The following is a 12,083-nucleotide window of genomic DNA, read 5'->3' as shown; positions in this document are numbered from 1 at the left end:
AGGAGTCCTGGGAACTGTTCAGAGGGGAAGGGAGGCGTGTGAATGCGCCCATCCATGCAGCAGTGCCGGGTTGTATATTTATTTTGGGGCACCAGGGACTCCCCCCGCACCCGACTCCATGGCATGCCTACATTGCTGCTGTTCCCAGCAGGGGGCGCTGTGACACCACAGCTGTATTAGGTACATCTGATCCCAGCCAGCAGAGACCCTGGGCCCACAGACCCCCATCCACACAACTCAGGGGGCCCAGGCCATGGAGACCCAGTTGCCTCGCACCCAGTGCTGGGTGGACACCTGAGCTCCGGGAAGGGACGGAGGGAGCCTGGTCCCAGATCGCAGCCTGGCAGCCCCATCCATGCCAGCGCTTTGCCCCAGCCCCTCTGGCATGGGCTCCCCACAGGCCGGGCTGGATCCTGCTAGGGCAGCCTGGAGCCTTGCAGATTAGCACACAGGGTCCCGGCTTCCACCCATGCCAGGTCCTGCTCTGCAGCCTCTCCGAGCGAAGGCGCTTCGTGGGGCGGCCTGGGCCCCCTCCTGTGGCTGTGGGAGGGGCTGGATTGTGGGGGAGAGGGCTGAGATAGATGGCAGAGGGAAGAATGGGGTGTGGAGGGGAACGCTGAGGGCTGGGGGGAAGGAAGAGATGGGGACAGTAGAGGGGATGGAGGGAGAGCTGAAGGAAGGTGCAGCGCTGCAGTGGCAGGGGCAGGCACATTCACACACATCCTGTCCTCCATGAGATGGGTGGGTTCCTGGGTCATGCAGCCTGGCAGAGGCCAAGCTTGGAGGGGCTGTTAGCAGCCAGCATGGGCCAGTCTCCCCAAACCAGGCAGGGGATGTAGCGGGACCCTGCATCCCTGACGGTGCCCAGATCACACCCAGGGCTCCCCGCTTAGCCAGTTCCCCAGCTCCCAGCGAGGGTGGGCAAAGGGCACCCACAGGGCCTAGCACACCACTAGCCAGCGGCCGGGTCTGCATCTCATGGGCGTGGGGGGGGGCAGGGAATGGGGGTCAGCGGGGAACCCAGACCTTCTGACAAACCCTGCAGCTCCCTGGGATTGCAGCAGGTGCGTGATCTGGGCAGTGAGTTTAGCCCAGCTCGGAAATCCCCTCCGCACTCACTCCTGGCCATTCCTCAGGCAGCGGACAGCACATCTGTGCATGGGTGGAGAGCCAGGCTGCTGCAAATCAGCAGGGGGTGCTCTTCCCTCGCAGTCAGTGCTGGCCCCAGTGCAGTCTTAGGGGGTGCTGTGCTCCTGGGAGTGGGGCAGGGTGCGCCTCCCTTGAATGGTGGCATTTCACTGCTAGGTGAATCATTCCTGTTTGCACATGGCACACGGACTCTACTCTGGGATTGGTGCCCTCAGGCCGTCCTACCACACAAACAACAACCCGCTGCCACTGGCCCACCCCAGAAGTGGCTGCATCTCAGTGCTAGGTGAAGTATTCCTGTACACATAACTGCCACACCTCAGCCTAGAGGTGGCTGCATTGTGGTGCTGGGTGCAGGTCCACTGAGAGACATTTAGGCCCTGGTACATCATGTTCACTGGGACCCCACCTCCTGCCATGTCACCTAAGTTACATTTTGGGAGACCCCTGTGCTCAGGGAGGCCAGTACAATAGGCCCCCTTTCATCTCATCAGCCCTGATAGGGCGAGGGATCCTGTATAAACAGCTCTGCCGCCGACCCGAGGTGGCCGCATCTCAGTCCACCTGGGACAATCCTGTCTGTGCTGCAGTTCCCAGGACCTAGCTGGGGTCAGAGGAACCAGCTCGATACGGCAGCTCGGGTTCAGCGCAGGCCGCAGCTTGGATTTCGCCTTGTCAGGTGCTTTTCCTTCACCTCCTCCAGAGGCAGTGACAGGAGGGAAGGGGATGATTTGGTCCGGAGGAGGCGCAGCAGCAAAGGGTCGGGGTGGCTGAGCCAGCATGGCCTTATCACAATGAGAGTCCAACACCCAAGCCGGACCGGAGCTCGGGATCGATCCCTCACCCCCAGGATCCTGGCCAGGCCGAGTTGCAGCTGGAGCCTGATGGCCCTGCAATGGGGGCCAGTGACCCCCTCCATCCATCTCACCACTGCAGCACTGCATACCTTCCCCACTCTGGGTCCCCCTCCACAGCTGCCTCTTGTGCCAGGATCTGGGGAGACGCAGGCCCGAGAGGGATGGTCTGTCCAGGCCACCGGGCAGGAATCCAGTCCCCCATTCCCTGGGAGTTAACTGAGCCCAGAATCTTTCGGTGGGGCTGGGAAGTGACCCACACCCCCAGGGGCAGAAAAGCTCCAGCTCTGAGGCACCCCAGCTCCCAGGCAGTCGCCGGTGCCCAGCTAGCACCGAACAAGTCCCCAAGGGTGCCACAAGCCAGGGTGCTGGCGTAAGAGTGGGCCTGGCTGTTTCCCTGCCTGGGCTGGGTCAGACCTGCCAGGCAAGGAAGTGTCAGGGACAATGTGGAGCCAGAGCTGGCCAGGTCTGATGTAGACAGATGATCCCTCTGCCCCATGCCACGTTGTTCCCCCTTCCCACAAGCCCAGGCCCCCCAGAACCATCTCTCCTCCTGAGCCCCTGCCCATCAGGGCACAGCCCCTTGCTCCAGGTGAGCAGATGTCCTGCCAAACAGCCCATCTGTCACTTGATCAATAATTCATCCCCCCGGCAGCAGCAGGGGGCTAGCCCCCCTCAGCAGTAACCGATCCGGCCCGGCGGCTGCGCGTCGGGAAAGGGGCTGTCCTGCAAGAGAGCAACACAAAGTCACTTTGAGAGCGGATCAGAGTGCGGGAGCCCTAGGGGGCCGGCAGGAGGTCGAGTTTCACTGGCTGAGGAGCAGCTGGGCCCAGGGGTGAGCTCATGCTGAGACAGCCTGAGGAAGAGATGCCCGCAGATCCAGCAGCGCTGCGAGCACCGACCCACAGTGGCTCCGTGCGCAAAGGAATAGTGTGGGGCTGGCTGGCTCAGAGGGCAGGGAATGGGACCTTCTCCCTCTAGCCCAGGGGGTCTCAACCTCTCTGAGGCCCCCCTGAACAGGTGATAACAGCACCCCAGCCCACCTGTGCCCACCAAGAGGCTTTCGGCACAGCTAGTGTCTGAAGAGCTGTATTCTCTGGCTAGCTAGTTACACCCCCGCCTAGAACACACAACAGGAGAATACAGGGACAAGAAACCCGAGCCAGGGCTTACGCCTGGTTTATTTTGGTGGGCCCTCAAACCACAGCTGAGAACCGCTGCTCTTTGGGGTGCTGGTGCCAATCCAGCCCTAGAGGTGGGGAATGGGGCCTTTCCCCTCTGGAGACGCTGGCTCCGATCTGGCCCGACGGGGCGTCTGGCTGGCAATTGGGGGGGGGGGTTTGGATCTCTCCAGATTATTCTCCCATTCAAAGCCACCCCACCAGGCCAGCAGGGCCCATCAGTTGTTCCCCCAGCTGCCACGCAGTGGCCCCCGGAAAGGAGTTAGGAGTTCTCCCTTCCCCCTCAAAGGGTCAGCTGTTCCCGTCCCAACAGACTCTCCGTGGCTGCCCCCTCCTCCCAGCCCTAGCTGGAGCAAGGGGTGTTGAAAGTGCAGGGCGAATCAGCCCAGCCTGCCGCTCCTGCTCGGTTGACAGACAGAAGCCATCAGGCCGCAGGGCCCTTGAGTCAGTGCCTGGGCCCAGCCCTGCATCCAGCCACAGCTTTGTAAGGACTCTGCAGCACCCTGCAGCCTACCCTGCCTGTGGGTCGCCCACCCTTGTGGCATCTGGCCCCCTTTGGTTCCTCACACAGAGACCAGCTCTGGGGAGGGGAAGAGCCACAGCCACAGGGCAGGGAAGAATGTAGCTCCTGCTGACTCACAACCCGCGGGAGAAGCGAAACAGCCTGGTACCCACAAGGGGAAGATGTGAACCAAAGTTTAAAGCATGTGGGTCCCATCCCTGCCCCATCTGACCACCGCCCTCTGGAGGGGAAGCAGAGGAGTGTGGGTCTAACTCCAAAACAGGCACTCGGCCTCCCTGACTATTTACAGCCAACAGCAGGCCCTCTCCCGCCCCAGCCTGGCTCACATGACAGTGCCTGCCAGCAGCCTAGCCCCCACATGGAATGGCCAGCAAGGTCCACCCCACGTCACTGGCCTCGCTACCTCTCTGCTCCAAAGCAGGCAAGAGACAGCTGGAGAAATCGAGTTGGTTTATTACAAAAGACCCTGGTGTCACCCGTTTGCTGCAAGGAGAGGAGCTGCCCTTGAGGCTGGGGCTACAACTTACAAGATCCCGCTCCTGAAACTGCCCCACGGATACAAGGAACCCGGGACACAAGGAGCCACTAGCTTGGATGCCGCTGGAGGATCAGGGCCAGGAGAGCTGTCGACACCAGGGATTTCTGCACCGATGAGCTGTGGGATTGTACCAGGCATGACTTACCCCCAGCCCAGGCAGCGTTCGGAGATTCAAAGTGAGGGGAAGAGGATACTTGGTCCCTGTCCCGCTTTATAGCAGAGTAAGGACCGATCCTTCGTGCCCAGTGTGGATGCAGCTGAATCGCCTCAGCTGGTCCCGCTGGAACCAAGCCAAGGCTGACGCCACCCTGAAGTTGTCTACACTAGGAGCTGAGCGGTGTTTCAAATCACATTTGCTACCTCGACTTCCCTGGCGCCTCGCTCAGCTGGAGAGCGGGACCCGGACTCAAGTACAACCGCTGCTGGTCTGGCTGGGTCTGGGGAAGCGGAGGGTCAAAAGAGGGGCGGCAGTCACACACGCCTGGTGCCTCTCTGCAGGGTGTTTGCAGTAGGGTAGCTCTGCAGGGTGGAAATCCCCAGGGTAGACGGCCCCCACCCAAATCAGACAACTACAGCAGATGGCTCCCCTTTAAAATACACCTTTTAGAGCAGTTCTGAGACAATTCTGTTGAGAGGTCCCCCCTTCTGTTAGGCTGAGATTCCTGATGCTTCTCTTTGTACCCAGCTCCCTTAGGAAACCTCAGTGCTCCCCGAGCCCGAGAGCAGGCCAGTCGGGGGGCCTACGAGCTAAAGAGCCTCTCACCTCTATGCAGCCTCCCCCTTGGCCAGCGGAGTCTGCAGCACCCAGCAGGCACAGAGATCCTGGGTAAATCCAGAGAAGCAGCGCCAGGACTTTCAGCTTTGGGCAGGTGGGTGACGGACGTGGGGAAACACCAGCCTGGAATGGACTTGCAGCAGCTGGGGTCTCCTGACCAGTTCTGCTCCCAGACACCCCCTTCCAATCCCATGGGATGGTGGGAGGGGGAGGCAGCAATGGGAGGGGGCTGGGGGGGGCTGTGCACAGCTCTTGGCGGTCTAAGGACTAAGAAGAGAGGCACAGGTGACACCTGGGGAGAGCTCAGCAGAGTTGTTTCTGAACAGAACGGTCTTCACAAGTGATGCAGCCAGCAGGCTTCATCCAGAAGGGCTGGAGGCAGGTCCCCTGCTCAGCCGGGCTCTGGGTCACGCCAGGGCGAGGCTGGGGCATTGGGACAGTTCTCTATTTGCCGGCAATGAGGGGGTTCCTCAGCACCACAATGACCGAGTCCCCCCGCAGGAACATCTTGGAGATGTAGCGATCCTTGTTGACAGGCTTTGATTTCTTCTTGCCCTTGCCGCTCTTGGGCACCTCCGTCCACATCTCCTTGACGTTCTCCAGCACCATGTTACAGTGCCTGGAGGGAGAGAGTGGAGGAGGGGGATCAGGGACACGGCAATGGAGCTGGGAGGAACCACTGACAACCTAGGCTCCGGCCATGGGGCATCCTCTCTGCTAAGCCTGTCCCGCTGAACTCATTCCTGCTGGAATCAACTACTTAGTACAGCAGTCGGGTTCTACCAAGAAGGTGGAAAAACTGTAGGTCCTTCCACGTTCCCTCCCAGACCTGGAAATACATCCCAGCAGCTCTGCCACCTCAGTGCCCCCACCACACCAATAACCACTAGGTCACCCTCCCACAGCAGGAAAAAGAACCCAGGAACTCTGGCTCCCAGCTCCGCTGCTCTGACCACTGGACAACATCCCACCTGCTCAGTACTGCAAAATGGGGGGGGACCCTTCTGCTTTTGCTGGGGAACAGGGCAGGCATAAACTGCACCCCCCTGGGTCCAGCTGTGGAGGAAGGGTATTTTAAGTGTATGGGGGGAGGAAACCGCACCTGTCAAAGGCCTTGACACGTCCCAGCAGCTTCTTGTTGTTGCGACAGTTGATCAGCACCTGAGTGTTGTTCTTGACCGACTGAGTGAGGACAGACAGTGGCCCTGTGTTGAACTCCTCCTCCTCCCGCTTCTGCAGCTCCTCGGGGGTCATCTCACTCTTGGGTTTGTTTAAGAGGCTCCTGCAGGCGCAGAAGGGGAAGACACGGCATTCATGGAGCCTCTGCCACTCCCTCCTCCTCCTCCTGCCACACCATTTGGGGTGTCCCAGCAGGGCAAAGGGCCCATCTCTCAGGCTGCCTTGTCCCTGACACCCCACAGCGACAGGGCACTACCAGCTGGGTGATTCAGTCCTTGCTTTCCCATAACCCCACCCATCTCTAGATACCTCTGCAAACCAGTAGTGGTGATTCCCAGCTCGCCTGGATGTACATGTGCTAGGGTCTGCTTGAGCTAGTGTGTCTGTGGTGGATCGGGCCTGCTGTCCCAGTATCTGCCTAGGGTCTGACAGGCTCATTCTTGGTGCAGCTGGGCATTTCGAGACGAGCTAGCACGGGCATAGCTAGACGAGTGGGAATCACACTCCCAGCTGCAGTGGAGAGGTACGCTAAGACTCGCTCTATGGTCTGTAAAGCTGCCCGGCAGGAATGTGTCCATTTCAATGAAATTTCATTTAGCGCAAAATGTAGCAGTGTTTCCATCAGGCCCAGCGCTCTGTTCCAGCCCGGAACGTTTGGCGTTTTCCTTTCAAAACCCAGGTTATAAACGATACAAACCAAACAAGACCTAGTAAAACGCCTCGATTTCACCTCACATCACCGGAAATGTCAGAAGTTCAGTTTTGCTGCAGCTGGGAATGGGAACATTTCAAAGTGTCGATATTTCCCGCAGAACAGAGATTCCTAGATTGGATCCGCTCTACCGCTGCCCTGGGGTCTGCGCCCTGCGGGGGGGCTCCGCTGTCCTTCGGCAGGGGCTCCTCAGCTCTCAGCGGGAGCGGGTGGCACGTGCTTCTGCCTGAATGGGGGTGGGTGGGAGAGGGGCTGGGGGGGGGACTAGCCCCCCGCCTCACGCGCTCTCAGCTTCCAGTCAGGAGTGGGGTGAATCAAACCTCCCCTGTTAGCGCAACGCTCCCTTCCCGGGATCCCCAGCAGCATCTCCCGCCCCAGCCCAGGGCCCGGCCGGGCCGGGGCATCTCCCCCGAGCTCCCTGGGCCAATGCCCCGCTACGGAGGCGGGCTGGACGCGCGATCAAGGAACCGTCCCCGGCCCCGATCACGCGGGGGGGATCAGGGCCCTGGCGCCCCACGCCCTGGCCCGGGGGGGGCCGGTGAACGGACGGAGGGGACCGGGGCAGACTCCATCTGCCCCTCCCCCACCGGGCCCCCTCCCCGGTGGCCTCCTCACATGACGCCGCCGCTCCCGCTCTCCCACACGCGCCGCCAAGAATCTCCCGCCGCCGCTGCTGCTACTGCCGGGCCTTTCCGCTTCCGGGTGACGGGTGAGCACGCGTGCGCACTGCCCGGCCTGGTGGCGTTCGGGGGGGAGGCGCACTTCCGGCTTCGGAGCGGCCGCGCGGCTCCCGCTACGGGGCGGCCGGAGGGACCAGATAGCCCGGAGCGCGAAGGGGCCGCTGCTGCCTCCACCGGGCGGCAAGCACGAGAGGGCGGGGCCAGAGTCAATGGAGGCGGGGCCAGACCCGCAGGGGGCGGGGCTTCAACCATGGGTGGAGTTTGCAGCTGGCACAAAGTGACCCAGGCTGGTCCTAGCAAAGGGGGAGAGGGGGAGCCCCATGACCCCGGCTGCCCCATGCTATGGGGCTGGTACCGAGGCAGAGCTTGGGGGGCCCCCACACCCTGCAGCGGCCAACACAAGGGGGACCGGGGTGGATAATAGACAGCCAATATCACAGCGCCTCTCTATAAAGCCATGGGGCGACTGCAGCTCAGACATGGGGTCGCCCCATCTCCACCCAGAGAGAGGAGACTGGGGAGAGGTGCAGGGAAGTGCAATAAAACTGATATGGAGTATGGAACGACTTCCGTATGAGGAGAGATTACTAAAACGGGGCCTGTTCAGCTTGGAAAAGTGACGGCTAACGGGGGGGAATGTGATGGAGGTCTATCAAATCATGGCGAGTGTGGAGAAAGTGACTAGGGAAGGGTTATTTACTCATCATAATACAAGAACTAGGGGTCACCTAATGAAATGAAGAGGCAGCAGGTTGAAAATAGAAGGAAGTATTTCTTCACCCAGCGCACAGTCGATCTGTGGAACTCGCTGCCAGGGGTTATCGTGGAGGCCAAAAGTATCACTGGGCTCAAAAAAGAACTCGATAAGTTATTGAAGAATAGCTCCATCGATGGCTAATAGCCAGGATGCTCAGGGACACGATCCCACGCTCTGGGTGTCCCTAAACCTCTGACTGCCAGAAGCTGGGAATGGGCGGCAGAGGATGGATCACTCAATAATTGCCCTGCTCTGGTCATTCCCTCTGAAGCATCTGGCACCGGCCACTGTGGGAAGACAGGATACTGGGCTAGGTGGACCTTCGGTCTGACCTAATATGGCCGTTCTTATGTAACCAGTGACTTGAAAATAAATTAAACGGTGGGAAAATTGAGTAGCCAGTGTCAGGCAAAGGGTACCGCAGGGGACAATTGGAGGGGACTGGGTCGGACCTAGTGCTAACCTGCAAGGCAAAGCCAGGGGTGGCCTAGGGGAAGACTGAATAGCAGGCTATGTTGATGCAAGCCATGTGGCTACCAGTGCAGGATTAGGGGCTGGTTAAGCCATGTGGATCCCATGAATAATTGGAGGCAGGATCAAGTTTCAGTGGTCTAACTCCATAGCCCTGCAGTGGATAGTCCAGCCCCATTGCATTGTGGCTGGCAGATAGCCTGGGGATAGGGGACAGGATCAGGCCCTAGCAGCCCAGGCCCATAGATGTGGGTTTCGGGCTGCTGTCCGTCTCATGTTTTCTGTCTGCTCCTGTGGGATCCCCTGCCCCACTGTGGTGTGTCGGGGGGGGGGGGGGCGGGGCAAGGACATGGAGTCTCCCTGGCTTGGCAGAGCCAGGAGCTTCACGGAACACGTTTAAGCTCCTAAATGTCAACAGGCAACTCTGCAGGCAGCTGACTGGGCCTATGTTTAATCAACAGCGGCCTCCAGTTACAGCCAGCTGCCTGCCCATCCCGCCTGGTCATCCAGCTCCCTGCGCGCGCCAAGCGGCTCCAGGGCGGTTTGGATTGGTGCCCTGGAGGCACTGGTGGATGCAGGGAGCGGGGCAGGCGCCAGGGCCAAGTGTGCTTAGATTTCCCACTCACTTCTCCCATCCTGCCACTGCCCACTTGGGACTCGGAGAAGAACCAGATAGATAGATAGATTAGATAGATGGGGTGTGTGGGGGATAGATTAAATTAGATTCAATATTAACAAACCTAGTAAAACTCCCTCTAAATGTCCGACTTCTCTTTCCAAGTTTCTCCTTTGTGAAAATGCCCCTTTTGTGCCCCCAAAGCCGGTGATGAGCCATGTCCTGACCCGGTGCCCGACCTTGCGAGGGTCTTGCGCCCTCAGTACCTGGCTGGGCCGGGCTCCATACGGCTATTTGCTTGTTCGCAGTCAGCTGCTCCCACGGCGAAGGGCCAGCCCCTCTGGTGTTGCCAATTGCCCCCGCTGTGTCCCAGCCGCTGGACTGGCGGTGATTTGTGCCAGCAGAGAATTGGGCCCCAAGAGGGTTCAGGCCTGGGGAAAGCTCTCTGCTAGCTGCCCTCTGAGTCTGTCTGTCCCTCTGTACATGAGAAGGGAGAGTATGGCTGAAGATTGGGCACCAGCCCTGGCCGGATGGAGGGAGGAAGAGGCAGAGGACGAGGAGGGAGGGAGGAGAGGAGAAGGAAGCAGGGATATATATTAAGTTTCAGTTTCCCTTTGGTTTTAGTTGAGAACCCTGGAGACTGGATCTCCCAGTCTCACCTTTAGGGGAGGGAAGGGCCCGATCTCCGTGGCTCATGGCCTCTCTGCTGTGACTGCCAGTGAGGGGACCAGTTAGCCCAAGTTAGAAATGGTGGCTGATTTTTCCGACATGGCCTGTTGGAACTGGGCTGGGACCACCAAACTCTTCACGCCCCGGGGACGCCTGGCAGCCTGTCCGGTGAGAGAGATGTTCTAGGGCCGCTTTTCGCTCTGAAATCCACACGTGGCCTCAGATTGTCTTGAAAATTGCTGTGTGTCACAGCGGGGGCTGGGGAAGATGACTGGTCCAAATTTGAGGTCACTTGAGCAAAAGGTTCCCACGATACAGCCCCCCCCCCCTTAAAAAAAAAACACGACAGCAAAATTGTACAATTCTCATCATGTTATTTTGCCTGGGGCTCAAACCCTGCCTCAGATCCTCCCCAAAGTCATCTCAGCCAGTGGGCTTGATCTCAGAGTCTCACACCCATGGCCCCTTTGGGGAAGCAATACTGAAAAAATTAGGGTACACGGGTCTCACTTGTGGCTGGAGTCTGAGATACAGGGGTGGAGGCAGCAGGCTTGGGTCTATGCTGGGCTGGGGGTGGAGATACAATCTGTAGGCGACATTCCTGGCTTTCTTCTGCCTGGAGCCGTGCCCCCTCCTGGCCCCACTTGTGCGTTTATAGTGGGTTACGTATACATGGTTAATAGCTAATAATAAAATAACAGCGGTTGTGAAAATCCCTCCAGTCCCTTTGTTACATGCACCTGGCAACAGGCCTGTTTGCTGAAGGCAAAAAGAGCTCCGGAAGGTAAACAGGTGCTGTGCCCCACCCCAGAGGTGGCTGCATCCCAATGCTGGATGAGTGATCCTTGCATAAACTGACACGCCATGCCCAGATGTGACTGCGTCTCGGCACTGGGTGAGTGATCCCTGTCTAAACAGTTGACACATCCCATCACAGAGGCAGCTGCATCTCAGCCCTGGGTGAGTGACCCCTGTCTAAACAGCTCTTGATTCCACCCCAGATGTGGCTGCATCTCACCGATTCCCACATGCACAGTGGGTCAAGTGCTTTGGAGTTAAATGTGCCAGTGAAACGTGAGAAATTATTATTTATTAACAAGCTCAGGATCTCACTTTGACAGGTCCCACCCGGCCTGTCATTCCATTCACAGCTCTGGCAGACAGCTCACATGCTAACGCCGTGGCTCAGGTTCCCGTCTCCTGGTGGGACCGGATATCAGAGACCCTTAAAGAGGCAGCAAAGAGCAATTAATCTTGGTAAATGGGGAGCAGCCCCCCGGGGGATCATTATTAACAAATGATTTGTCAGGTTGGTCCTGGACTGCTCAGATACTGTGAAATAATCAAGGATAATAAATAACACCATAAAAAATCACCGCTTCTAGGCCAAATCAGGAGCTCTGGTTTGTATTCAGGTTAGAGATGGGTTTATTCCCACATGGGATAGGTGGTCCTAAGAATTAGATCCTGATCCAAGGGGAAAGGCCCTGTGTCCCATTCCCCGTCCCCCTGAGCCAGCCAGTCCCATCACGTTGGGCCAGATTGCAACTCAAAAAATATTAGTTGGGGACAACGTTTATAAAAAACAAAAAAGACCAGGTTCTGAGATGGTGGAAATCAGCCTAATCCCATTCACTCCAATTTTCATCAACTGGGGAGCTACTGATTTCAGTTGAGCTGGGTACATTTAAACCCGCTTGGGATCTGGCCCACAGGGACTCCAACTGAGTGATGGCTGATTTACCCCAGCTGGGGACGCGGCTACGTGTTTAGAACCTGACCGAAGAAAGAAGCGATATCTGGAAAAGCATTTTCATCGTACGGTGGTTTTCCGTGGCCCCAGCTGCAGCTGTGATCGCAACAAGAAAGATAAGTGAGAAGCTTTGCTCTGGTTTTATTCTTGTAAACATTCACAAAAGGGACTTCGGTATTCAGGGGACACTGCAAAACATTTTCAGAAAGTGGTTGAAATCTTAAAA

The 12,083-nt window shown here is 58.3% G+C and overlaps 1 protein-coding gene across 1 annotated transcript; it reads right to left on the bottom strand.

Annotated features, from left to right (window-relative positions):
• Positions 1-4,140: 4,140 nt before the first annotated feature.
• On the bottom strand, positions 4,141-7,638 carry LOC115641463 (small nuclear ribonucleoprotein Sm D2). The gene is made up of 3 exons (XM_030544657.1): positions 7,527-7,638; positions 6,123-6,302; positions 4,141-5,639 (listed from the first exon to the last, which is right to left on the bottom strand). Coding segments are annotated over exons 1-3 (357 nt in total). The 5' UTR covers positions 7,529-7,638; the 3' UTR covers positions 4,141-5,464.
• Between the last annotated feature and the right edge of the window lie 4,445 nt (positions 7,639-12,083).

Source organism: Gopherus evgoodei, unplaced genomic scaffold, assembly GCF_007399415.2.
Source record: "Gopherus evgoodei ecotype Sinaloan lineage unplaced genomic scaffold, rGopEvg1_v1.p scaffold_34_arrow_ctg1, whole genome shotgun sequence".
NCBI lineage: Eukaryota > Metazoa > Chordata > Testudines > Testudinidae > Gopherus > Gopherus evgoodei.
This window is presented reverse-complemented; position numbering and strand designations above follow the sequence as displayed.

Bases quoted from the DNA above. Each gene is read 5' to 3' on its own strand.
- LOC115641463 (XM_030544657.1), bottom strand. The intron at 5,640-6,122 runs GTGCGGTTTCCT...CTCTCCCTCCAG, and splicing joins CGTGTCAAGGCCTTTGACAG to GCACTGTAACATGGTGCTGG.